The sequence below is a fragment of the Chinchilla lanigera genome, unplaced genomic scaffold (genome assembly GCF_000276665.1).
Source record: "Chinchilla lanigera isolate Chin_1 unplaced genomic scaffold, ChiLan1.0 scaffold00002, whole genome shotgun sequence".
Classification (NCBI taxonomy): domain Eukaryota; kingdom Metazoa; phylum Chordata; class Mammalia; order Rodentia; family Chinchillidae; genus Chinchilla; species Chinchilla lanigera.
Window position 1 is genome coordinate 23,637,523 of NW_004955403.1, and position 27,420 is coordinate 23,664,942.

The 27,420-nt window shown below is 38.0% G+C and overlaps 3 protein-coding genes across 8 annotated transcripts in view; 2 read left to right on the forward strand and 1 right to left on the reverse strand.

Annotated features, from left to right (window-relative positions):
- Positions 1–17,907, forward strand: part of Ufsp2 (UFM1-specific peptidase 2) — a 20,463-nt gene extending 2,556 nt beyond the window's left edge. Inside the window, exons 2-12 of one of the 2 annotated variants that reach the window (XM_005373464.1) lie at positions 261–329; positions 1,250–1,433; positions 1,515–1,578; positions 2,625–2,782; positions 3,159–3,351; positions 5,025–5,171; positions 10,551–10,715; positions 10,941–11,065; positions 13,485–13,561; positions 14,358–14,482; positions 17,745–17,907. In XM_005373464.1, coding sequence (XP_005373521.1) covers positions 266–329; positions 1,250–1,433; positions 1,515–1,578; positions 2,625–2,782; positions 3,159–3,351; positions 5,025–5,171; positions 10,551–10,715; positions 10,941–11,065; positions 13,485–13,561; positions 14,358–14,482; positions 17,745–17,831 — 1,389 coding nt within the window. In that variant the 5' untranslated portion in view covers positions 261–265 and the 3' untranslated portion in view covers positions 17,832–17,907. Of the gene's footprint in view, positions 1–234; positions 330–1,249; positions 1,434–1,514; positions 1,579–2,624; positions 2,783–3,158; positions 3,352–5,024; positions 5,172–10,550; positions 10,716–10,940; positions 11,066–13,484; positions 13,562–14,357; positions 14,483–17,744 lie in introns of both variants that reach the window. The other variant, XM_005373465.1, reaches the window with a different exon arrangement.
- Positions 17,908–17,978: 71 nt separating this feature from the next.
- Positions 17,979–20,547, reverse strand: Ankrd37 (ankyrin repeat domain 37). Of its 2 annotated transcripts, none has more exons than XM_005373469.2 (5): positions 20,461–20,547; positions 20,122–20,274; positions 19,387–19,478; positions 18,649–18,852; positions 17,979–18,194 (listed from the first exon to the last, which is right to left on the reverse strand). In XM_005373469.2, coding segments are annotated over exons 1-5 (477 nt in total). In that variant the 5' UTR covers positions 20,488–20,547; the 3' UTR covers positions 17,979–18,193. The 2 variants fall into 2 exon arrangements, with proteins under 2 accessions (XP_005373526.1, XP_013368455.1); XM_013513001.1 differs by having other exon boundaries at positions 19,387–19,529.
- The window catches only part of Lrp2bp (LRP2 binding protein), a 20,049-nt gene continuing 13,100 nt past the window's right edge, over positions 20,472–27,420 (forward strand). The window contains exons 1-4 of one of the 4 annotated variants that reach the window (XM_005373468.2): positions 20,472–20,559; positions 23,907–24,033; positions 24,717–24,829; positions 25,598–25,711. In XM_005373468.2, the coding sequence (XP_005373525.1) occupies positions 23,928–24,033; positions 24,717–24,829; positions 25,598–25,711 (333 nt within the window). In that variant the 5' untranslated portion in view covers positions 20,472–20,559; positions 23,907–23,927. Of the gene's footprint in view, positions 20,560–22,318; positions 22,695–22,727; positions 23,496–23,906; positions 24,034–24,716; positions 24,830–25,597; positions 25,712–27,420 lie in introns of those variants that run through there. The other 3 variants (XR_001233531.1, XM_005373467.2, XM_005373466.2) reach the window with 3 other exon arrangements.

Genomic DNA, 27,420 nt, shown 5'->3' on the forward strand with positions numbered 1-27,420 from the left:
CGGCAAAAGCGCCTGCCTGGCAAGCGCAAGGTCGTGAGTTCGGTTCCCGGTACCGGAGAAAAACCAAAAAAAAAAAAAAAAAAAAAAAAGAATTTAGTTTCTTTTTTTCCTACAAAACAAGCCATTAACTTATGAAGTAACTCAAAGAGTAAAACTTTTTTGCCTTACCCTAAACTCGAGTAGTTTCTAATTTACATGAGAATGAGTTTATTTTAGTTTATAAAGGAATTTTTGGTTTTATTTGTTCTATGTGATTTCAGAAACTATGGATATACTTTTCAGAATAAGAGGAGGCCTTGATCTGGCTTTTCAGCTAACAACTGCTGATGGTAGGTCTTTCAGAATAGTTTCCCTTCTTATTGTAAAAATTAATGATGAAATTTACTGAGGTTCGATCCATTTTGCAAATGAAAAGGAGTAAGAGATAGGATAAACTAAAATTATGTATTTAGTAAAGTCATCCATGGGAACCTGTGTGCAAATTAGAAAAAGATGTCCCTTTCCTTAGGAAACTTTACTGCCCTACTGTGGAAAGCTGTCACAGTAATATAAAATATCCCCATGAGCACAAAGTAAATTGTGCATCTAAATTGCAGATTACAGACTTACAACCTGCATTTCCAGCCCCACCATTTTAAATACTGTGTGATATTGGAATGGTACAAGAAGTCTAGGAGAAAAATCAGCAGCTTTTGTGGAAGGCAAATTCTAGCTTGTACTACTGCCACAAACAGAGATGAAGATTATCAAAGTAGGAATGTGATAAGTTATGTTTGGGATTTGTTTCTTTTGACATTGCCAATGAGAGATCAACTCTAAATTTCCAACAGGCATTTGGCTGAGCCTGCTACTTAGAAGGGGAATGAAAAGTGACTCCTAATAGGGATATGGTTGGTTTGGGGGGTGAAGAAAATGTTCTGAGTTAGTGATGATTGTAAGACCGTGTGAATATGCTAAAAGCCACTGAATTGTATACTTTTGGGTAGGGGAGGTGTACAGGACCTTGTGCTTGCCAGGCAGGCACTTGTGCTGCTGAGCTATATCCCTGGCCCTGAATTGTATACTTTGAAAGAATGGCTTTTATCTTGCTTTTTAGAAAAAATGGGCAAAAAGTTTTTATTATAATTATTGAAAATGGAGAATAGGTATTTGACAGTCAGTTTTGCTATGCTGCACTTTTATGTATGTTTGAAAGCATTTATGTTGAAAAGTTTAAGGTTTTTTGCAACTTCTATTTATATTCTTTTAGAAATTTTTATCAGGAAGGTACTAAAGCATGTGTTGAGTGACCTGACAACCAAACTTTCTTCAAACGCACTTGTATTCAGAGTATGCCACAGTTCCGTGTATATATGGCCTAATAGTGGCATAAACACCATACCAGGAGAACTGACCGACAGCTCTGCTTGTAAGAGCATAATGCGCTTTATTCAGTAAGTACATTTACAGATTCTTGAAGTGTTTTCAAAACATCATTTCCTATTTATAAATATCTCTCTGTATTAAAATTTTAGATTTGAGCAGGAGGACATCAAACGAAAGTTCATGAGAAAGAAAGACAAACAGGTATCAGACATGGTAAGGAAGTAAATCACCTATCCTCGCTATTGATTTTTTTTAGTACTGAACTAGGGAACCCAGGACTTTGTACATGCTAGCCAGCCACTCTACCACTGAGCTACATCCCCAGCCTTCTATTGGTAAAATTTTAGATTCTTGAATTTGGAGCTAAGTAAAATCTTAGAGATAATTTAGTCTTGCTCTCTTATTTCTGTAGGTCAGAATATTGAAGTCAAACAAGTTATATGTTTGCTTTACATATCTAAACTTTCATTTAAATATATTGCATAAAATAATACCATTTAACCATATTAAACATGTAAAACTTTACATTATCTTGGAACACATTATAATACATGTTTTGGAAGCTTTTTGCTGCTTTCTTTACTCCCACAAAAAAATGAAACAGACTTGAGTACATTTACAAATTAGTATTGAAAAGAAAAATGAAAAGGATCTGACACATTATGTGGAGAAATATATATATATATATCTGGTCCTATATAGACATATACATCGTTAGATATTTGCCCACCACTTTTAATGCCAATGATAAATTTTGCCAGAACCCAGTATTAATCTGATAGTTGGGATGTGATGGTTTTGCTACCATTCCCTTCTGTGATTATTAGATAACATTAAGCTGTGAGGTAGAGCTTTCCTTGTCTCTGTTAATTTATTTATCTGTGAGGAAGAATGGATTCTTATTTTATGCAGTGTGTTATAATTGGGTATATATTTTTAAAGTTCTTTGATGTGTGGAGTATTATATTTACTTGACTTTTTAAATTTTTAAATGTATACAAAGTGGAAAGAATAAAATAATGAACCCAACCGTATATCTACCTTGCACATTCATCAACATTTGGCCAGTCTGATTTCATCTTTATTTCCTACTGGCTGTCTCCTTCCCCCTAGAAATTTTTGAAAATAATATTTATGCTTTTTAACAATTTACTATAGCGTAGCTTTACATCTTATCCCACTGAACGGTCCTTTGCCTTCCCCCTTGATTCTGAGTGTTTAATGTTCCACAAGTTGACTATTGCTGTTTGTCTATATAGCATCAAATAGTAAATATAGACCTTATGCTGGAAATGTCAACCTCTTTGGCAGCTGTAACCCCCATAATCGAAAGGGAAAGTGGAGGACACCACTATGTCACTATGACCTTGCCAGTGGATGTAGTTGTATCTGTTGCTCCAGAAGAAACATGGGGAAAGTAAGTATTTTTATAATACTACTGCATTTAGAAGACCTTTCCCCAAACTAGTCAGAACCCATTTTTAAATATTACATAAGCATATCCAGGGTGGTTGTTGTATTTACTATTAATCATTATTTATTTACTGTCGAGCTAAGAGTCATCTAGTAATTAAATGTTTATTTGGAAGTAGGGAAGTATGCTAAAATCTATAGAGTTTCCCTTTATGCACATAGAGCTAATATACAAATTATTTTATTTTGCGAAATTTAAGATTCTTTTAATAAACCTGGTCTGAAAAGTTTTTTTTTTACTATATTAGGGTATATTTGCACTACACTCTCAGTTGGTGGGCTGTATGACTTTTGTTAATGCACTTGATTTTTCCCCCTAGAGTTTGTAAACTTCTAGTGGATGCAATTCATAATCAACTAACTGATATGGAAAAATGTATTTTGAGATATATGAAAGGAACGTCTATTGTGGTCCCTGAGCCATTGCACTTTTTATTACCAGGGAGGAAAAGTCTTACAACAATTTCATATCCATCAGGAATTTCAGATGGTCAGCTGCAGGCCTATAGGAAGGTAAAACTAGTTCTTTTATTGGAAAACATAACTACTGAGCAGTTTATATGTACACATTTACAGTTCATGGAAATTATTTTATGATTTGATTTAAAAGTCTGGAAGTAGACTATTTTCCTTTTATTTAATTTCTGTTTTCTTACATTTTTTTAGGTGTTATTAATGAAAAAATATTATGCTTCTTTAGTATGGTGTGTAATACATGTAACACTTTAATTTCAGATGCTCAGTTTGGTTCATTTATTCTGTTTTCCCATAATGAAATACAGAAATGAGAAGATACTTATATGCCCAGAGTAGTTGATGAATGTGACCAAACCCCTTTTCCCTTCTATTACCTGCAGACTTATGAAAAAGGAGGAGGAAAAACAGCCAAGTAACCCTACCAGCATGGATAATAAATACCATAGTAATAATCCGATTACCAAGTCTAACTTGTCTTCCTTAACTGATTATTATTCGTGGTATTACCCTATGGCAATAGGGTTATTTGCCTTCCCTCCACCCCCTCCTCCTCATCCTCCTTTATCCCTATCCCTGGGCTACATCCCCATCCCGCTTTTAGTTTTTATTTGGTGAAAGGGTCTCACTAAGTTGTCCAGGCTAGGAGTGAACTCGTGATTCTCTTGCCTTAACCTCCCAGAGCACTGGGATCACAGGTGTGCACTACCATGCCCAGCTTTATTTGGTAATTATTAGAGGAATTTTGGGAAATATGGTCAGCATTTAAGGAAATGAGATTATTTGGAAGATGACAGGATTTTGAAGTACATTTTTCAAATATGAGACCTTGCCTGACATCGATCAAATTACAGCATGGAGGATGTTCCTCATCTTTGTCCCTCGGCAGAACTACCATACTCTAACTCTGTGCTGCTCCGTAAGTGCAGTGTGAATTGATTTGCAGAGACAACTGCACAAGCTGATCTATGCAAACCACTGAAGTATACAAATGGATGCCATCCTTCCACAAGTAAATATTACCCGTTTTTATACAACTAGGAAAAATCACAACATATGTACATTTTTATTTTCTTGCCATTTTGGTTGTCTATACCATCAACTTCTGCTCTGTAATTTAATCACTACCGGGGCTGGGGATTTAGCTCAGCGGCAAAAAGCGCCTGCCTGGCAAGCGCAAGGTCGTGAGTTCGGTTCCCGGTACCGGAGAAAAACCAAAACAAAACAAAACAAAAAAATTTAATCACTACTCCGTATGCTAAACATATAAAGTACTCTAAACATGATTTTAAAAAATTCTTTGGTATAATTATATCATTGTTAATTAATATTTCTTGTTTACAAGGCTCTTTGAGACAAGATCAGGTGCATTCAAGGTGGTATGGCCATAGACTACAAGGTTGTTTCAAAGCCAGTCTTTAGATGTATTTTAAAAGATGGTGTTATATTAAATAATTTAAAATCATCCCAGTTTTCTCACTCTAACAAGTTATTTTCATTTTCCTGTGTTTCCTTCCAATTTCTGTCTGTGTGTACATAAACAAAAAAATTTTTATTTTCTTGTAGTTTTAAGTTTCACTTTCTGACCTTACTGAATTAAATCACAAATATTTCAAAACTGATAATCATTATACAGAAGTTTTATAACTTATTTAGTTTATTTATTGACTAATCTAAATCATTAACTTTTTATCTATTCCGATTTTGTTTAGGAACTGCATGATGTCTTCAATCTGCCTCATGACAGACCTTATTTCAAAAGATCTAATGCTTATCACTTTCCAGATGAACCATACAAAGATGGTTACATTAGAAATCCACATACTTATCTTAATCCACCTAACATGGAGGCTGGTGTGGTGAGTTTGACTAATTGTTTATGAGAGTCAGTGGCTAGAAGTTTTTTGCTGTTATTCTTGGTACCTAAGAAAAATTTTAAAAGTTTGGTTTATAAATGTATGTCATTCCTAAAAAATAATTTACCATCAATCTCTTTTTTAATAGTCATTTAAGATAGCAGTAATTAACAGTGATCTTAAAAGGTTGAGAATAGTATGTGCCACATTTCTCTTGCTAAAATTCTATTCCATGGTTTCTTTTTCTTTTTCTTTTTTTTTTAGGTATCGGGAGTTAAACTCAGGACCTTGTGCTTGCCAGACAGGCACTTATGCCACTGAGCTATATCCCTGGCCCTCCATGATTTTTTTATTTGTTTTTTTGTTTTGTTTTGTTTTGTTTGTTTTTTTCTGGTACCGGGAACCGAAGTCACGAGCTTGCGCTTGCCAGGCAGGCGCTTTTGCCGCTGAGCTAAATCCCCAGCCCCTCCATGATTTTTTTAAAGGCTTGTCCCATTTTTTCATTCTGAACCTGAGAAATAATGCTAAGTAAAAGCACAGTCTACCCAAACCACACTGTAGGATAAATCAGCCAATAGCTTACTAGTTAGTAGACATTTTCTGTGCAACATGTACCTAGTTGTAAAGGAGAGTTTCTCACTAAACATAACTCAGATAAGAGTGATTGGCAGAGGGTGAGAAAGAGTTAAATTAAAGATACAGTACAGGTAGACGCGTAAGAAAGGATCTCTTAGGTATTCAGAAGTAGCCTAGTACAGCTGGGGCTCTCAGAAACAAGCAGCCCTATGACTGGCTGCTGTCTCAGTCTCTCCAAGGCCTACGTGCGCACCTTGGTAATATTTCTGTTGTTTTCTATGTGTATGCTTTGAGGAGAGAGGGGTCTGAGCCTTTCCACTACTTCCCTGGCCCTTTTAATTTTTTTATTTTGAGACAGTCTCTCACTAAGTCATTCAATTGCCCAAACTGGGCTTGAACGTACAATCCTCTTGCCTCAGCCTCCCAGAGTGTTGAGACAGCAGGTGTGTGCCCGCACCGCTGCCTTCTGTGTGCGCTCTTCTGAGCTTGACGGCCCGATCTTCCTCAGCTTTATTCCCTCTGTGCCCTCGTGAGCGTGTGTGTGACCTGCCGCTCTTCCTCTTCGCTGCTCAGTGTGTGGCTCATCTCAGCCTCATTCCCTGTTCCTCACAGGCTAGTCCTGCGCCGCTCAGTTTGGGTTCTCAAACAAAGATTTGATTGGCCATCTTTTCGTGACATTTATTCGGTACCTTCCGAGTGTCCCGGCTTTTTAAAAATTCTTAAGAATTAAATTAGAATCTATGATACTGTTCCTGCCCTTGAGTCGGGGACCCACTATTGGTCCTGGCAGCAAAGTGCAGTGGGGCAGCAGCTGCAGCTGCAGGAGCGGAGGGCAGGGCAGCTCCGCTGGAGAGCTGCCTGGCTGGGCTCTCACCGTTACCGTGAGCTCAGTCAGCATTTCCGGAACATTAAATGTCCTCACTTTTTTTAACATGTTGGAGGAAATCTCGAGAGACCTGTATTCCTGGTTACAATCTTGCACTGTCACAGTCAGAATCGTACATGAGGAATGTACAAAATGTAAGACTCTAACCATTTGTGAAATAGGAAGAAAATGTTCAAATGGGAAGGGGAACGGGGGTGGGGGTGAGGGCAAGGGAACTAGGGAGGGGAAAGGAAGGAAGGGAAAAGAAAAGAATGAGAAAAGAAGGGAAAATGGGAGCAAAGCTTTGTAAATAAGGAGGGGAGGAGGAATTGAAGGAATTGTAGAAGAATGGGGAAGAAAAAGAGTCAAGTTATATCATAGAAGTACAAATTCCCTGTAATGAATGTGATCATTATGCATGTGATCACATTCCCCATAATGAGTGTGGTCCTGTGTATACCTAACACGTACCAATAAACTTAATTAATAAAAAAGCATCTCTAACAAATAATAGAACTCTAGATTTTAAAAAAATTCTTAATAGTTCTCTCAAAAGAACCTGGACACTTATAAGATACTAAGTGAACACTGACTGATTTTTTTGTAATAAATTGGATTCTTTACCTGTATTACAAAAATGTACAGAGTACTTACATATATTTAAGTATTTATTTTCTGATATATATTAATTGTACAGCGTAGCAGGCTGGCAGGATTAGGGGCTACAGAGCATTATGAATCGGCTGTGTGCTCCTTCCTTCCCCACCCTCAGTCTCCGCGGCATAGTCCTAAGAGGGATTCTCACAGTCAGCCCTCCTTACCTTGTAGGCGGCACATCCACGGTTTTAACTATCCTTAGGTTAAAAATATACCAAAGAAATTGTTTCTGTACTGAACATACCCAGACTTTTTTCTCATCATTATTTCCTAAACAATATACTATTATGTGGCATTTAAATTGTATTAAGTATTATAAGTATTCTAGAAATGACTTAAAGTACATGGGATGACACACATAGTGTGTATACAAGTACTGTGCCATTTTACGTAAGGGACTTGACCACCCAAGGGTTTTGTATTTGCAGGGATCCTGAAACAGTCTTCCCATGTGTACTAAGGGGCCCCTGTGCTGAGTTTTGTGTTCATCGTTCCCTTCCTGTGTTTTTAATAGCCTCACTGTGTGTGCTTATATTACTTCAGCAGTGTTTGTTTTTTCTAAATTTTGTACAAGTTACATCATTCTATATGTAATCTTCTACAACTTGCTTTTCTACTCAATATTATATGACTACTGTTATTCAGAGTATTTTGTCTAACAGTAGTTGTCTTTATTGCTGTATATAATACCTTGGTGTTATTTTTTCTCCAGATGTTTTGCTAGACAATCTGCTGAACGTTCTCGTACCTGTGTGCTGATACATATGTGTGACAGATTTTGCCGTGTTTTCTCATTTTTCCCTTTCTCCCTAAATGATTTCAGAGAAAATTACAAGATTGTACTGTTTACCTTAATCTTTGTGATTGATATTGGCTTATAATTTTTTTCCTCATACTGTTTTTGGTTTGTGTATCAGGAATATACTGGCTCATTGAATGAGTTGGAGAATGTTCCCTCTGTTTTAATTTTCTGAAAGTATTTATATAACACTGGCATAGTCTTTCTTTGATTATTTAGTTTACCTATAAAACAACCTGCCCTTAGCACTTTCTCTGTGGGAAGATTTTTAATAACAGATTTAGTTTTTCTATGAGTATAGGACAGTGATGGTGAATCTTTTAGAGACTGAGTGCTCAAACGACAACCCAGAATCCACTGATGTATGCCGGAGTGCCAGTACTGCAACTAAACCTGACTACTGAGGCTTTGGTGTAGGAAAAAAACAGCTCATCGCAGCACCGCAGAGAGGGCTCTGCGTTCTAGCTGCAGCACACAAGCCAGGGGTTCGCCATCGTGGGGAGAGAACATTTCCATTTTTATAAGTTACATTTACCTAGGTTTTAACACCTCTTATAATTGTTTCGTTTTAATTCTTTATATCATTTTTATGCCTTTTTTTTTCCTTTAAACGGTTGGCTTTGTTGACCCCACTCTGTTATGTATTCCATTACATTGGTTTTTGGCTTTTACCTTCTTCCTTTACTTTCTTTGATGTACTGTGATATACTGTGTTTCTTCTAACTTCCTAAATTGGAACTCATATTATTGTTAATCTTTCTGATTTCATAATGTCAGGTTTTACTTGTAACTTTCAGGTAAACCACTGCATTTACTGTATTCTACAGGGTTAATTAGAAGGTTTTAAAAATTTTGTTCACTTATAAGTCATTTTATATTTCTATTATAATTTTTGCTTAATCTGTGTATTAGTTAGAAAGTGCTTAATTGTCCAGGTACATCTGAGTGTATTTCTTTTTCCTTTTCCTATTGGTTTCTAACTCTTTTTCATACCCATAGAAACAACTTCTAGATGCTACTGACTTATTAAGCATTTATTGTACGCCTTCCGTATAGATGACTACCACAGACTTGGTGGTTTCAAGCTACAGAAGTTGTTCTGTTATAGTTCCGGGACTGTAAGTCCAAACTCCGAATCACTGAGTTGAAATAAAGTACTAGGTAGGGCCACACTTCTTCCATAGACTGTTGGGAGAAAAATCCATTCTTTATCTCTGTAAGTTTCAGGTAGTGGCCAATATTCTTTAGTTTATGGCTCCAGCAGTCTAAACTGTGCCCCTGTGGTTCCTTGCCTCCTCTTCCTATGTCAGACATTCCTCTGCCTCTATTTATAAGACTTGTGATTGCATTTAGGGGCTACCTGCAGAGTTCAGGGTAATCTGCCCACCTAAAAATCCTTAACTTAATCAGATGTAGAACAATTTTTTTTTCTTTTGGTCATAAAAGTTTCCATTCCAGGGACCTGGATATAGGTATCTTTTGGGGACAGCCATTTTTCAGCCTACCAGAATGGTGTAATTACAAATTTTTTCTTTGCTCTTTAACAGAATATATATTCTTTGTCTTCTGAGAGTTCTACATTCACCCATAATTCTTTACATCTCATCTTAAAACACAATACTGGTCTTTCAAAAACAGACATGTACATTCTTAGCATTGTACTACAAGTAAGGATTATATGAATCTTTATCTTAATGTCAATAAATAATATCCCTGGGCTATACTGTAATCAAGTGCAGGCTTACAAAATTGCCAAAACATTTTGCCTGTGCCTCATTATATGAATTCTTCCTTTGTTTATTTATGTATTACTTTATTCCTTCTTTTATTCATTCCATTATCATTTATTGAAGAACATTTATATTAACTATGTACCAGTTGTAGAAGCTTGAGCCCAGAAATAAATAAGACACTGTATGCTGTCATTGAGAGCATTATTGGTATGGATAGGCAGATATTTTAAAGTGGTAGTAAGACACATGTTCAATGGTGATGAATTCTTTGAAAATTTTTTTGAAGGGAGGGGAGAAAAAAGATGATGACCAAAGCAGAGAGTGAGTGGTGAGAGAACCAGCATGCCATTTTTAGATTATGGTCAGAAGAGGTCTCTGACATTTGAAGAAGAAGTAAATGTGAAAGGATACAAGCTATAAAACTACTTGGGGGAAGGGTGTTCCCAACCAGGAGATCCGTAACACTCGGAAGTCAGATTAAACCTATAGCAGAGTAAGAAACAGGGAAAAGTGTAGGAGATGAAGTTGAGGCCTCAAGGGGGTTCTTTTGGGACCATTGGTGAAGACTTTGGACCTTTACTTAAAAAACCAAGAGGATACAGTGTTAAACCATAGTTCTATGGAGCCATTTTTAAAAGGATCTAAAGTAATAGTCTAGCTCTCAGAAGAGCAAACATGACTTGAAGTGTATATATAGCCTGTGTACTTTTGTCTTAAGTTAATGGTTTACTGTCTTTCTTCTTTTCACATAGATTCGTGTGGTCCAGGGCATATACGGTTATCATCATTATATGCAAGATCAGGTAGATGACAAAGGCTGGGGCTGTGCTTACCGATCGCTGCAAACTATCTGCTCTTGGTTCAAACACCAGGGATACACAGAGAGCCCCATTCCAACACACAGAGAAATTCAGCAGGTACAGAGTATGCCATTTGAAATTATAATCAATTATACATTCCAGTAGTAGTTAATATACCATTATTAATTATTATTACCTCATGGTGTAGACATTTCTATTTTGAAAAAAAAAATTATTGTATTGGTAATCAGAGAAAATAGTAATAAGAGAAAATGCCCTAAATGTAATTTTTAATAGCTCTCTGGTATATGGACTTTTAAAATATTTTTTAAATATATAAAGGCTCTAGTTGATGCCGGTGACAAACCAGCAACATTTGTCGGATCACGGCAATGGATTGGATCTATTGAAGTACAGCTGGTACTAAACCAATTGATTGGTATAACTTCAAAAATACTGTTTGTCAGGTAAGGACACATTAAAAAATAGATAAATTATTTGAAAGTGATAGTTTGTCATTTTTAATAAAGTCATAGAAAAATGGTATCGTTTTTTCCTCATTTGTTTTCACTCTTACTCATTTCTCCTTGCTCTATGAGTCTCATTTTTTAATGCTAGATTTGTGGGAGGTTATTTTTTAGAAGATTCTGAGTTAAGAAGCAGTGATATATGCCTGTGTAATCTAGGCCTAACCTTTGCCTAGACAAGAAAAATTTAGAAAAAAAAATATTTTTGGTACTGAGAATCGAACTCAGGGCCTCGTGCTTGCCAGGCAGGTGCTGTGCCACGGATCTGTATCCCCAGCCCCAATGTTAAATTTAGTTGAGGTTATATATAGAAATTCTAAGGTTTTTTTTCTGCAGTTTTTTTTGTTTCTTTTTTGCTTGTCTTTGTTGGTTTGTTGGTTTGTTCTTGATAGATCACTAGACCACCAGGGAAAAGTCTTAATTTTTTTTTTAGACTCAAAAGTCTTCAAAAAGTTTTGCAAGGAGAAAATCAACTGTTGATCTATGATTGACCTTTTTGTTTGCCTCTTGCTATTTTTCTTCTTATAAGGTTAATAAACCCATAATGTACCCAAATATTATATTTAATCTTTTCCACAACTGAAATATTAAAATAAGAAAATATAAAATCATATCACTTTCTCTGCCCATAACTAGCTTACTATTGTGTGTTTATGTTTTAAAACATATTTTCTGTTGTTGACTATGGTAACAGTACCCTTCTTGTCCGAGTACTTTAACTAATGACTATTTTCACAATTGGAATTTGGAGTGGTTGGGGAAATCAGTGGTAAAGATTGACAGATTAAGGAGCAAAGAATATTTTTAAAAAGTGAATATATTTGGTACATTAAAACATTATTTATACATTCTTTGTTAAGCCAAGGTACTAAGGTTTAGCACGGTCTGGCACCTCCGGAAAGAAAATAAAGCCAGCCCCCCACTTATATGATGGTTTGACCTAAGTTTTTGACTTCACCGTGGTGCAAGAGCTATATGCATTCAGTAGAAACTGCAAAACGTATGTTGCATTTTGATCTTTTCCTGGTCGTGATATGCAGTACCACACTCTGCTGATGTAGGGCAGCAGCAGCAAATCCCAGCTCCCTGTTAGCCACTCAAGCATGACCGGAAGCAGTGTTGCTGAGTTACACTGTTCAGTTGGCTAAGGGTAGCGCCTGTGTTTTTGTCTTATTTTCAACTCCTGATGGTTAATTGGGATATAACCTTATTGTGAGTGGAGGAGCATGTGCACCTCCCTTTACCAGCCCATCCTTCTCTTCTCAAAAATAAAAATTGCATAATACATTGAAATACTCCCTAAACTGTGATATTTCAGTTGAAAACATTTTTGCAGTTATCAGCTGTCATTCTATTTTAGTTGTAGAATATGCTCTATCATGTAGATGGGGTAGGTGTTATTAATCGTAATTTTAAAATGAGAAAATCCAAATTGAGAAGTCCAAGAGCAAGAAGACAAGAATCTCAGACTAATTTTTCCAGTAATTAAACTTACCCATAAAAGCCCAGGGCATCAAGGTGACCAATTTCAGTCTCAAGTTAAAATTCCAGAACATTCTTTCTATAATTCAAGGAGCAGAAAATCAAGGTTTTTTGCAGGGACCTTAAGTATTTTTTGTTTCGATTTCTTACTAGCACATGTTTGCAGTACATAGTATTTCTCTTCCTTGTGAGGAGTTGGTGCGTGTACATAACAGGTCTTAATCCTTTTTTCATCCACTTCTCCTCTTTATGCCCCTCTCCATCCATGTCTTGGTCCCCTTCCCGTTTGAGAAAAGTCTGTCTCCCTACTTCCTACTATCTATCTTTTATTTTGTTCTTTATTTATAATTTGTGTTTCTCAAAAAAAGAGAAACCATGAGATACTTAAGCTTGTGTGTCTCATTCATTCCACTTAATATTATGGTCTCAACTTACATCCATTTTCCTAAAATTGACTCAAGCCTGTCCTTTTTTGATGGCAGAATAATACTCCATTGTGTGTAAATACATTTTCCTTATCTATAATTCTCTTGATAGACATACAGGCTGCTTCCAAGATTTAGCTATTATGAATTGTGCTGCTGTAAACATGGGTATGCATGTATCACTGTCATATGATGTTCTTAACTCTTTTGAGAAGATACCTAGAAGAGAAATAGCTGGGTCAAATGGAGTTTCTAGAATAGCTGTAACTATTTAGAGTTGATATTGCTTTAAATTCCTCTTTACATGAGCTCCCTAAACTTATATTATTTAAACTTGTATTGTTTTTGGAATAACAAACCAAAAATAGAGGTAGAAAATATTGGCTCCCCGAACTCATTATTTGATCTTAATGTTGGGACTAGTTCATCTAATCGAAGTGGTTTCTTTCTAGCCAAGGTTCAGAAATGGCCTCGCAAGGACGGGAGCTGGCTAATCATTTCCAGAGTGAAGGCACGCCAGTAATGATTGGTAAGGTGTTTGGACATCTTGGACTTTTTTGCCAATGTGGAGAATAATGCAACTTATTAGTATAAAGTTTTAATGTTTCATAAAATCGGTCATTTTAAAATTAACTTTTACACTATACATATTCACCAAATTTTTAAAAATTTCTACGATAGTAGAGAGGTTATTAAAAAAGATTATAATAACCACAAGAAAAGGTTAGAAGAGGTGATAGCTGTCTTTAAACATTCAAAGAACTGACAGCGCTGCTGAAAAGAGGAGATGGTCACTTGACCAAGTATCATGAACCATGGTTCTGCCACTAACTTGGCTGGCTGTATGACCCTGTGCAAATGACCTAGCTCTCTGGGCTCTATTTGTAAAATAGACCTAAAGAAGCATGATTCTATAAAGCACAAAGCTTGTCCTGTGATAACAGGAGGCAAGCTGAGACTGGTACGTAGGAACTGGAGGTAGGCGGATCTCAGCAGAGCATCAGAAAGAATGTAAGTGATGTGGTTTCAGCAGAGATAGTCCAAGCAGCACCACCTCCACAGTGGCTATTACTCAGTCGGGAGGAGTTCGATCGCTCCGTGGCCCATTCTGTCCAGCTTAGGCAGTTCACGGGCTGTGACAGCAGAGCATAAGCTGTGTTACAGGTGTAATTTTATCTTTTCAGAGTGTATTTGACACCCAGGCTTTTTATAGTGTAGGATACTGCATTTTAATGCTGTTTTAGATTAGTCTTTGTAAATGTAAATGGAGTAGGCAGTTGGAATTAGTCTATGCCCTGCTATACTTCATATTTCTTCTTCTCTAGGGGGAGGAGTCTTGGCCCACACAATACTAGGAGTTGCCTGGAATGAAATGACAGGAGAAACAAAATTTCTCATTCTCGATCCACATTATACAGGTGCTGAAGATCTGCAAGTTATTTTAGAAAAGGTAAATACAGTGTCTGTTTAACACTGATTTAAACACAAAGCAAAGAGCTCAGAAAAAGACAGCAGGCTTGTTTTTAAAAGAAAGATAAGCTGCGCAGACAGGGAGCCTCGCTGTAAGGAGTGGTTCCAAGGCTGTCACGAGCAGTTATGTCCCTATGGGGAGGACAAGTGGGACCACATAAATTGCAAAAGACAAAATTTAGATTAAATTGTGTGAAAATTTTCTCAGTTCTCAAACTTAGTGAAACACAGAGCTCATAAATGTATTCCTTTGGAAATTCTGTAACTTTGCGCAAACAAATATACCGGGGTTTATCAGTGCCTTGAAATAGGAGACCAGAATATAGAAATTTATAATTTTAGAATTAACAAATAGCCAGCCATGGTGGCACAAGCCTGTAATCCCAGCACTCAGGAGGCTGAGGCAGGAGGATCGTTGCAAATTCGAGGCCAGCCTGGACTACAAAGTGAGTTCAAGACCAGCCTGAACTACATAGTGAGACCGTCTCAAAAAGACCAAAAAGAAAAAAAAAAAAAAGATAGCTAAGCAAAATGCTGGACATCACAGAGGTTTGACTACTTAACCTGATGTTATTCTAAGTTAAAGGTTCTGAGGTTGAGACAGATCTAAGAGTATGTGTTGATGCCTACCAAATCATCTAATGGAGGTATAAGTTCAAATTGATTTACAAGGAAGTAATTCCCACATAAAAATTGAATAATAAATCTTTAGGAAACAGGTAGTATAAGGCACAATTAATCTGAATTTTAAATAATATTATTTGCCAAATACTAAAATTACAGAGCATACATATGACTTTTTAAATCATAAACTAATGAAGATATCCTGTTACCCTTTACTCTTCATTTTTGTCACTTAAATCTGTATCATTAGTATCACAGAAAGGTTTCTCAATGAAGTTGTAGCTTAATTACGTTACTTTTTAAAAAGCAGAATTACTGGAAAATAGGATGGTTTAACATTGAAATTCACTGGTAAGATTATTTTCAGAAGAACTATATTGTTCAGAACTATAGTAGTTTACTAAAATCCTAAGGATAAAATGTTTTAATGTTTATGTTGAAGAGTTCTTAGTCTTTTTCTATAGCAGAACTCTCATGTCCTCAGTTTATTAAAGTTTTTGTTAGTGATAAGTGTAAATACTAACAGGATATAAATGTGTTCTGAAAATGTTAAATGTTTTTCTTTTCAAGGCATTTGGAATTTTAAGTCTATGAAAGGTTTTTGATTACTGCACATATCTTTCTGAAAATCATAGCAATATTTACTGTTTCTATAGCAAAGTGTTCAGTCAACATTTAAAGTCAGGGGTGATGAAACATGCCTGTAATCCCAGCACTCGGGAGGCTGGCAGGAGGATCTGAGCTACTTAGTGAGTTTAAGACCAGCCAGACTACTAGTCAGACCATGTCTCAAAAATACAAATAAAACAAAAACATTTAAGAAGCCAGTGTGTGACAGTCATTGCCCTAAGCACTGAAGCTTTTACAAGATTTTTCAGGGGCTCACAGTCTAGTGGGGAAGGACCAAAGGAAAAGTTTCTCAAGATAAAAATATTGCTGTGTACAATGGGTTTACACGGCTGATGCTACAGGGAGGGACAGCTTAGAGCCATGAATGGCAAGGATGACCCTCTCCAGTTCCAAGGAGTGACACAGCAGAGAAGCCAGGAATTGAGATTTTATCTTAAAGGAGGGAGAAACCTCAGTTATTTTCATCTGAGGAGTTATCATGGGTAGTAAGATTGCTTCTTTCTGGCTGGCTTTGCAACAGATGGAATAATCTAGGTTGGGTTTCCTGGAGCAGTTAGAGGAAACCGTCACCCCTGACTACTTACTGAGAAGTGCAGTCTTCCCTCGCTACTTATATTTCCATAGGACTTCGCAGCAGCAGAAACCCCCTTGATCCAGTACATATAAGAAACCATGAAGCCAGCATGCAGCTGATCAGTAGAACCTTGATTATCACTGGGCTCCAGCAGTCTAGGAGGTCGCAGGCAAGTTCTGCCTCCTCCAGACTCGACCCTCATGGGGAGGTCTTTGTGCCACTGCCAGGCCAGTCATCTTGACAGGAGGCATGGGTCCCTGTATACTTGCTCTTTGACACCCTTTCTGCTCACTTCCCTTGTAAAAATCAATGGATATGGTTTCCAGGAGAAGGGCTGCATATAGGAAAGTATCACAAAAAAGTTAAAACAGAGATATAGATGTTTTTAATATTTGTAAAGAGACGTTCAGACATTGAATATATTAAGTTTTACAGAAAAAAATGAGTTAAAAATAAGTTATCAACAAACAGGTTTAAAAGCCAATGATCTAATCTTAACGGTGTTTACCTAGCAGGGAGAACTAGTTTTCTTTCCTTTTCTTTTTAAACTTTGATCTTATTTGAATATGTAGGTGTGTTTTAGTTTTATATCAAGTAAAAGAATGAAAAAATAAAAACATTTCCAATCAACCCTCCCTCCTCCATAGTAAAAAACAGCTGATATACTATCTTCTGTAGATACTGTGGATTTTGACTCTAGGTCCCTGCCAAAATACCCTGCATCTTCAGAGTTAGTTAAAGGAATAACCCCAGTATTTGTCAGTTGTATTTTTAGAGTCCTCAGCTAGCCTCCTTGCAGGTATTTCTCAATGCATCTAATTTTATAATAAAGTAAAACAAGCCAGTCATCAACTTGTTAAGAAAATAAATTAGTGGCCCTGGAAGAAATCTGATAAACTCTCATTCATAATGAGGTTCCATTTGAAAGTAATTTTCTCTGCTGTAGGATTAATATGGTTATGGTAGGAAGCAGAATTGGTTATAGTCTGAAGGAAGTGAAAGAACATAAAATGCACCTCACAGAGCAAACTCACTACTGTATTTCACCTTAGCTAAGATGCCATCACATGGTACACACCAGTCTGTTATGGTCTAAAAGGGACAGTCTGCGCATAGGCTGCCATTACGTTATCAATTACCAGCCATGCTAAAGTGTGCTTCTCAGAACCAGTACAGTGCAGTGTCTGGACTCACAGTTACTGGAAGGAAGTTTTTCTTTTTTGATGATTTCTGTAGTTAAATAATGTAGCATTAAAAGTTTAAAGATCTGTATTACCTTTCCACACTTAGTCCTTAAATTATGTAAGTATTTGAGTCTCGATCTGATGTCCTGTTGACAGTTTTATAGCATAATTTCTATCATGTAGTCTGGTAACTCTTGGTAAAAAGTGTTCCTTTCTTCTCCCAAATTCAGGGCTGGTGTGGATGGAAGGGCCCAGACTTTTGGAACAAGGATGCTTACTATAACTTATGTCTTCCTCAGCGACCAAATATTATTTAAATTGTGTTGAATGCAAAAGACACTGTAGTGAAGTGGTATTATAAATTTGTTAATAAAAAGTTAATTTCAAATTAAATCCTGGGTATAGTTTGATGGTTTAAATGATGTTTCTTTTTAAAAAACAGTAAATACTGCACAGAGATTTTATTCTTTAGCCATTCCTTTAATAACTTAAAAAACAAAACATGCACAATCAAAATATTACAGGCATGTAAATACATGTATTCTTAAATGTTCTCTTCACTTGGAAGAAAGTGTGCCTCCACCTCGGAGTTTAAACACATATGGTAACCCAAAGCCATCGTTTGTGGATTTTCGTTGAATGAAGCCCTGCTTCAAGCCTCTTCATAACCAGTATGACATCTGTTTTTTAAAAAACATGTTAACATTAAAAACTTCTTTAAGAAACGGTTTTCTCCCCAAACTTCCATTATGAAGGGCAAATTTCTGTCTCTAAAATCTAGTACAGTAGTAGTACTAACTATACAGGTATTAACATGTTAATAAAATGAAAACCAGGCACAGGTGTGCACACCTATAATCCCAGCACAGGGAGCTAACGCAGGAGGGTCACAAGCTTGAGCCCAGCCTGGGAAACTTAGAAGACCCTGTCCCAAAATTTAAAAAAATTTCAAAGGGCTGGCGATATAGCTCAATGAACAGGCCTGGGTTCAATCCCTAGCACTCCCCCAACCACAAAAGGAAAGAAAATAAAGAGACAGTACCAAAATAAGAGTGTCAGTAAGTAAATGGAACAATAAATTCTAGGCTAAAGGAGATTCTTGAGGGAAGGAAAAAAGCAGTTTTACATACTTACCAACACCGTCTTTTCTCATTTATATTTTCTGTACTCCCAAAACTTCGTTTCTGTCTGAGCACTGGAACACAGTGATCCTGAATGGCTTGTTCCCTTGATTTTACCATCTGCGTACATTTAATTGTTGTAAGAAACTTGGCACATTCTGGAAATCCATATAACCAAGCAAGATCCTCGGCTGTCTGCCCATTCTTATTACATAGACTGAAATCAGAAAAAAATCGAATTAAGTAAAAATTGATACTTACTTAATTTTTTTTTTTTATCCTATTTTGCTAACAAAGGATTTGGGGCTCATACCATGGATGAAAAATACAAGAGGTAAAAAACAGGGAAATTTCATTGTTGCTCACTATTGCATCCTTAGTGGCTAGCAGATTCATCACAAAGTGGGCATTCCATTGTTGAATGGGTACAAGATATCTGGCGTTAAACACCGTGAATGGAGTGCCCAAACGTGGCCAAGAACAATTTCTATAGAGTAAGCCTACCTAGGGCAAAAATGCAGTGGGATAATGAATAGAACTGCACCTCTGATTGCTTGGGATCCATTTTTATACTACCTACTCGAACTGATGTGACATATCACTGAGCGATAACGTTAAATAACACTACGTTACTAACTAGGCAAGCATTATTTTAAAAATTAAAAGCACATGCAACGAAGAAGCATCAGAACTCTGACTAGTTTAATCCAAGAAAACAAAACTTGAAGCCATTTATGTGTTTTATACTCACTCAATCTGGGCTTCACCGGCTACAAGCAGGCTAAGGCATTCCAGACTTCCAACTTTAGCTGCCTTATGGAGTGGAGCTTCTCCCAAAACATCCTTTAGGGAAAGAAGGCATTTTAGAGTCTCTCCCCAAAGCACTTCATTTACCTGTAAAGTTGGTGAGTGAAGTCTTAACTATTTGAGGAAGCCGGTTAGAATGGCGTTGCACAGGCTGCATTTTTTTAACTCAAGCTTTTTATTTGTGATACCGTTCCCTTATGGTGCTACCTAGTACAGAGTTTTCATTAATAAAAGTGTGGCCACTCTACATTAAAATTTAATAAAAGCAAAACAATTCTACAGAAGCCAAAACTTTTACAGTTTAAAATTCACCGTATTGTAATATTCAGTGGAAGACAAAAACTATCAAAAGAAAATACGGCCAGACTGAACTGAGCTATCCTATAAGAGTGAATTATACACTGGATCGTGGGACATGGAAAACAGCTCATCAATAATTGCTTTATACTGGTTACATATTAAAATATTTTTACAAATTCTGTTAAATTACTAAGTATTTCCTTTTCATCAGTGTCGCTACTAGAATATTTTAAATTACGTGTCCTGTGTTTCTGTTGGACATCCCTGTTACACACACGTAACAGCCGAACCGAATGGCCAGCCTGGCAGCGAGCAGGAAATGTGTGAAGTTGAGGTGGAGGCGCAGGTCGTGTACAGCCACAATCAGTTACCTAGTTACCTGTTGGTTGAGGTCAGCGCCTGTCTGCAGTTGCCAGAGAAGAAAGTAAGCAAAGCCACCACCCGCAGCTAAGTGGACAGGGGACTGCTCACAGGGGTCCGGGGGTGCATTGACGGAACACCCACTCTGCAGCAGCTGCCTCAGACCATCCGCCTGCAGAAGAGAACAGATTCAGCACCCGTCTCGCCTTTGTCCGGTCCTGAGCTCTTTCCCAAATGAAACTTTTCCCACTGCAGAAGCCGTCAAACCGACAAAGCTGTTCGGCTCGGCGGAGCAGTCAGACCACCTTTACCCTCGCTGGCAGCTCTACCCTGTGGGACGAAGATGCCCCAGTCTCACCTCCGGGTTGCAATCAAGCAACAGCATCGCCCGCCTAAAGCAGATGGCAAGAGTCCCTGGAAATGCAGAGTGGGTAGGAGAGTCGCTGCAGACTTGTAGGTAAGAATGCACAAGCCTGCCCCAGTGGACGAGAATTTAAAGCCCCTGGCCACCGCGCCCAGCCGCCTAAGCCTCCGCGGGTACTTTCCCGTCCCGGGGGCAGCACGTACACAAACACGGACACGTGCAGCCAGAAACCAGACTGGGCAGGATGTGGGGAGGGGAGGAGCCAGGGGCGCGAGTTCGCCAGCCGATTGGCCATTCCAGGAGACGCCCGGCCCGCCCACTGCGGGGCGGGGCCGCTGGCCGCCCCGGGAACCCAGCGCGCGTGCGCCTTGAAGGCTGCGGGCTGGGAGAGCACGGCTCCGGGCGGTTGGGATTTGGCGCCTGCCATGAGGCGCGCTCAGTCTGTCACGTATCGCGGCCGGGTGCCAAGCCCTTTAATCCTTCCGGAGAAGCGGGAGTCGCGGGCGAAGGTTTTGGTTTCTGCGCCCGCGCACGTAACCAGAAAAGAGGCGACACTGAGCTGTGCCCCCACCCTGCCTTTGGAAGCCGCCGTGCGCGGGGCGGGGGCCGGGGCGGCGGCCGGAAGAGGGGCCGCCCTCTGCCAGGCGCTCGCGTCGCCGCTCCCCGCCGGAAGTTTGGGAAGGAAGACCCGGGCGGCGGGTTCTGTGTGGGAGGACAGGGCTCCCCGCGGGGACCGCCCCTCCCCAGGAGAGCGCGGTGGGGGTGGGGCCGGGAAGTGGCCGCCGCGCAGCGTCCCCTCGTGGGGCGTGAGCGCCAGTGCGGCCGGGCGGACGTGAGTGGTCTGCCGGCGGGAGGCGCCGGGCTGTCGTGGAGAGACCAGACCGGGCTCGGGCAGTGAAGACCTGGGGGCGCTTCCCCGGGCCGGGGGTCACCCGGGGTGCTCGGGAGGCAGGACGGGGAGGATGACTTTCCCAGAGCTGTTCGTACAGTTCGGCTTGGTCGTTCACGCCCGCTTGTCAAACCTCAAACATTCAGTTGAGATTGGAGGCACTGACAGACTTCTCTTCCTCAGCACTCTCCCCACGTTAATCTAGCTAAAACCCAACCCTCCGACCATGTATTTCTTTCTCTAAAATTTTTCAATAACTAGCCCCTAAAAATAAGTGTTTATTGTACTTTCAGAGGACTAGCTCAGTTTCTTCTTGTCTTTTATTTCTAATTTTCTTTACTGTATATCGTTTATTTTGTAATCAGACTCACACGATAATTCTGTACTCATAAATTTGTGTTATTAAACTTAGGTAGTAGCCCAAGGGGTAGTTTTAAACATTTTTATTCATGTGGCTATTTGACCCTTTTCAGATGACACTCCGCGTCCTTTCGTCCGTCCTAAACCCCATAATCCAGTCACCTTCCAAATCCCCGCCTAGGAGACCGTGAGGCTTTTATGGGACATCGAGACAGAAGCCATTACATGGCCCATCTGCGACTAGGCTAGAGCAAAGTGCCCTGAGTGAGGAGACTCAAGTTTTGACTGGGGAACAAGCTATAGTAAGGGAACAGCTGTGGGGTGTTTTCAGTTATCGTTCACAGAAGCTGGGGATAGGGACACTAACTCAGAAAGAGGAGGGCACCACAGTATCCACTACACTTACCTTTCTTTCTTTAAAACCACAGATTTCTTTCAGATTCTGTATTATCCAGTAATGTCTACAGTTTCTATTATAGAGTTTTCTAAAGTTACAACATATTATGCAAACAGTTGTCAGGCTTCCAATGATTTTATATCAAATCTCAAGATTTGGCAGGAAACTTACCCTTGCTTTTTTTTCAGCCTTCGTTTTTATTTTCTCTTACTGAAAAGTACTGTACTAAATCTCAAGGTATAGGAGTCCTGTCGTGTTAAAAAAAAAAAAAAAAAACTTAGTTTGGTACTTTAGAGAGACAAAATAGAACAGTAAGTGCATAGTTGTGAGGACATCCCAGCTCTCCCACTGAGTAATTACATAAATTACCTATCACCGTGCCTCAGTTTCCTAGTAATAGTCCCTATTGCACAAAGTTTCATACGAATGAGTGCTTGTAAAGCACTTAGAAAAAGGACCAATACATTTAGTAAGAGCTCAATAAGTGTCATTTTCCAGACTTTCTCCAACACTTCTTTTAAGCTACAGTGACAAAAACCATGAACACTCATAACCACAGAGGGCAATGAGAGCTTACAGAAGGTAAGGTATTGTTCTCTGATTGGCTTAACTTATGGTTCCCTTCCTCAATATGCCAAGGATTTTCTTAACCTTTCTTTGTGTATAGTTGCATACTAGGTTAATACCTTCAGTGAAAGTAAAAACTTGTGAATCGTTTCTGGGTAATAAATGATAATGCACACTACCTGCATTATCCTATTTGTATTTTCTTCTACCTAATAGTGCTTCACCCTTTAATTCATTGGGAACTTTATATTCATTAATGAAACCATAGATTTGGGGAATCATATAATGAAATAATTATATCTAGAGACATTTTTGAATCATGTAATTCAAACTATCATAGTCTAAACTACGGATGAAATTGACTCTTAAAAAAGATAAATGAGTCTTGCACAATCACAAAGATAGTTCATTTTTTTTGCTAATATAGTGAATTACTTCCCTTTTCTGCATTTCATTGTCATTTAATAAAGCAATTTATCTTGTAATTATAAATGCAGCTTTCCAGTCAATCTCTTGAGTTCTCTTGACCACCAGTCAGGAACCTGGCCTGAAAGCTCGTTCTTGATTGGTTCAAGTGAGCTATACCAGTAGAATGCCAAGGAATAATCAAAGGAGCATAGCAACAACTGAGTTTGCTGTCTCACACTCCCCCACCTGAGCCAATCTGGACTCCTTCATCCTAAATGAGGTGGCCTCTACATTTTATATGAAGGCTGTGCTTCGCCATTCAACTGTAATCCATCTAATGACATGGCAGACCAAAACAGACAGGAAGACAAAACTGAACAACACAATTAAAATAAAGTATATTCCCAGGTAAAATTGACAGATGCTTTCATGTGAAATGAATTAGTCTGATGAGCTTAAATTACAAGGCCATACGAAGGCCTTGTACATAAGAACTCTATTGTCAGTGTTATGAATTCCCGCTAACTGGCAGCAGTAGTGGGTGACATGACTCAGCATAAGTTGTCAGATAGGATTTGCAAAATGGTTTCTTCATCAGCCCTGTGCTGTGAAAAGGAACGGTGGACAGCTTTGTTTTATAGGTATGGAGAGGCCTGGTTTCCTAGGAAAAAATGTTCACATCTCAGAACTGGTAATTTGGTGTCATACTGTTAGGCCATGAGGGGGTGTGTAATGGATACCAACTGGGGATGGAGCCTCCCTTTGCACTTTTCTGGAGGAAGAAATTTCTGCCATTTTATTTTTTATTCTTGTTTACAGAATACACATTGTGGAAACAGGATGAATTTGACCAGTGAAAAGTTGCCCAAGAATCCCTTTTACACCTCTATATCTCAATATGCTGCTAAGCACCAAAAAGTCTTCCAATGGAGAAAGGAAAACACTGGTACAAATATGGATATTTAATCTTCCCTTGAAAAATATGCTTACTAAGATTTCATATGTTAAGATAAACAAGAAATGTATGTCTTACTGATTTCAAGGAAGTGGTTACTTTTATGATCCTTCATAAAACTTTCCTGCAAGAATCTGTGAAATTGTGACTTAATGTGGTACCAAAATATACGTGGAAGAGTCCCAGAATTCAATCCTGATTCTGATTTTACTGTCAGGATTTAAGGATGTGCTTCCAGAAAGGAAAAGCCAAATGTCAATTCTGTACCACTGTGCTTTATTTGAAATGCGCATATAAAACTATCAATTTCTTTTCTGTAGACTTAAGAAATTAAGTTGGAGATGGTCAGCTGATTTGATTAGTCTTTCTAATTAAGCTTCAGGTTAAAAATTTAACTCACCAAGAAGATAGCTTTGCCTAAAGAAAAACCAATATACGCACAAAGACTGTATTGTTAGAGCCCCTACTTGGCCATACAAGGGATTAGTTTGAAAATCAGTATTACAAGGTAAAGTGTTAGGGACTATGATGATCCTTTTCTAGGTAATACTTTTTTCCTTGAGCTAAAGAGGCCACGTTTAGGAATATGAACTAGGATAAAAAAATAAAATTAATAGTTCAGGTGAATTGTATATAATATATTACTTAAGAGAATTTTCACTTTACTAAATCAGATCATTACAGCCATGCTGCTTTGGTGGATAAGGCACTGCAGCTCTTGAAGGAAAGAATAAGAAGAGGGGATGCTCTGGCTTATTTCCTACGAGGTCAGCTGTATTTTGAAGAGGTATCATTTATTTATTTGTATTAATTCCCTAGAAATTTATTGTTAGATCCTCAGAAACAAATTTCATGTTGTGTTCCTTACATTGTTATAGCAATGAAATCCTATCAAGTTACTTTAAGTATGACATACTGCTACCAGTTTAAAGAGATATCTGACCTTTCTTTGCAAAAGTCATTCTCAGTAATGTTATTAGTTGGAGTCATTTTGGTATTTAAAAAGTTCTTTTGTACACTATAAAATATATTTAACATACATAAAATATTTTTATATTACTAATAATTGAAGGCCCCAATTCCTATCTAGTACTAGATTAGTTTGTACTTAGAAGTACCTTTGTGTGTTTCTATATAGCATGGAGTCAGTCTCCCTCTTTATCCACATTATGCTGAGATAGTGTGGGAGGTAGACTTAAGAGAAATGATGCAAACTGTCTTCCCAACTTCAGTAATACAGCTTTGATTCTTCACTGAACCCCAAGGGAAAAGGGACTGTCCTCCGTCCCCCATGATTCAGTGACTATTTGGGAGTTATTCACCCATATCTCACTTTCTCCCTACAAACAAGTGTCTGTTGAGAACTTAGCATGCACTTGTCACTCTGAAATGGCAGAGTCCAACACTAACAGCATGCTCTCTCAGCTTTGGCACAGGTGTCAATACAGTTACACTGCTTGTTAAATGTGTGTTTGAGTACAAATAACCTCATGGTACCTCAGCTTGGAATCACTTTAAGGTCATAATAAAATAATCATTTTCTGGGGACGTATAGGGATGGTATGAAGAAGCATTAGAACAGTTTGAAGATATCAAGGAGAAAGATCATCAAGCAACTTACCAGCTAGGAGTCATGTATTACGATGGGCTGGGGACGACTGCAGATGCTGTAAGTTGTTTTGTTAACAGTGTGTACAAGTTCATTGTCGGGGGATTAGTTTGTACCATTAAATTATTTGTATTTTAGTAATGTCTCTCTTTGCTTATTTATTTGTGATAGGGTCTTGCTAAGTAGTTCAGGCTGGCCTTGAACTCACTTAGCACAGGCTGGCCTCGAACTATCGGCCATCCTCCTCAGTCTCCAGAGTGCCAGGCTTACAGGCATGCACCACCACACTTGGTCAAGTTGTCCTAATTAACAATACAATCTTTGCATATTAAAATATCTTCTAAAAATATTAGTTATTTCAAATTAGTGATGTTAGATAAAAATGGAACTTTTATGCATTGCATAAATAGTAAAGACATCTGTAACTCTAAATTTTGAGATACCAGGTCAGAAATAATCTTGGATGAGAAGCTGCATTGTCAGTTTGCCACAATTTGTTTTCAGTTGCCTAATTTGAATCTCTGAAGGTCAATTAGAATTTCTGAATTCCCTGATTTATCACAACAAATGTTCCTTGTTTTCACTGGCTGTCAATAACATTTCTGTTTAAAATGCTTTCCTTTATTCTTAAAAATAATAATTAATAATAATTCTCAATTCTTAAAAGCTACATGATTAATTAATAATTAAGCTACCTAATTAATTAATTAAAAAGCTACATAATTAATTAATTAATTAAGAATAATTTTTTTGGGGGGGGGGTTTCTCCGGTACCGGGAACCGAACTCACGACCTTGCGCTTGCCAGGCAGGCGCTTTTGCTGCTGAGCTAAATCCCCAGCCAAGAATAATTAATTCTTAATTCTTAAAAAGCTACATGATCCTGGGGAAAAATTAGAAAATAAGTAAAAATATAAATACTCCAAAATCTACTATCAAATATGAACACATATTATTTTATGAAAACCTCTTACCAGAACTTTGTCCTGAGATCCTTATAGTCAATTACTGATTCCTCTCTCTGTAGATCTTACTATGAATATCTCTACCTTTCTGTTTCCACATCTAATTCATCTACACATCTACTGAGAATATATACAAATCCTTTTATTTAAAACAGTAGTGCAGTAATACCTTTCCAGAGGGGTTATAGCCATCCTTGGAATTCCCCTTGAAAATCCCATTTGAATTAGGAGATCCTACTGTGCAATCCATGAACTATATGTTCATTCCTATGACCTTTCCACCTGTTTTAGTTGGATTAACGTATCATTTACTTTTTAATTCTACAAACATTTGGAACGATGTCAAAAACAAGTGCTGGAGAATCAAAGATGAGTATGCTAGACATCAGTGGTACAAAAGAGACTATCAGTATTGTGATGTGTGCTGGATTGAGATAGACACATTTGTAGGAAAAAAGATGGGGCCAGGGAAGTTTTCATAGAACACTTCCCTGACCGAAGCTGAATGTTATTAATAAAAAAAATCAGTAAGGAATAAAAAAGGAAGAAATGGCATTTAGACAGCGGAAGCAGCATGAGCAAAATCGGGAAACTTTCTTCAATAGACTAGATCCAAGTTCCCTAGCCACTTTTTTTTTTTAAGAGAAAAATTTCAAAACAAGATAATAGGACGGTAACAATGGTTAATACATTGCATATTGTTATCTTTAAATTAGTTACTCAGAGTAAAAGATACTGGCATTTAATTGTCTGAACAATATTAGCACAAACCTTTCTTTTCAATGAACTAAGAGAAATTAGTAGT

What these genes read in the sequence shown, in the direction of transcription:
- Ankrd37 (XM_013513001.1), bottom strand. Translation starts at nt 20,487, where the DNA reads ATGCTGTTGCTTGATTGCAACCCGGAG. An exon ending in GCGCTGACCTCAACCAACAG is followed by an intron (nt 19,530 to 20,121) that starts GTAACTAGGTAA and finishes CCAACTTTACAG; the next exon opens with GTAAATGAAGTGCTTTGGGG. An exon ending in GCCGGTGAAGCCCAGATTGA is followed by an intron (nt 18,853 to 19,386) that starts GTGAGTATAAAA and finishes TTCTGATTTCAG; the next exon opens with TCTATGTAATAAGAATGGGC.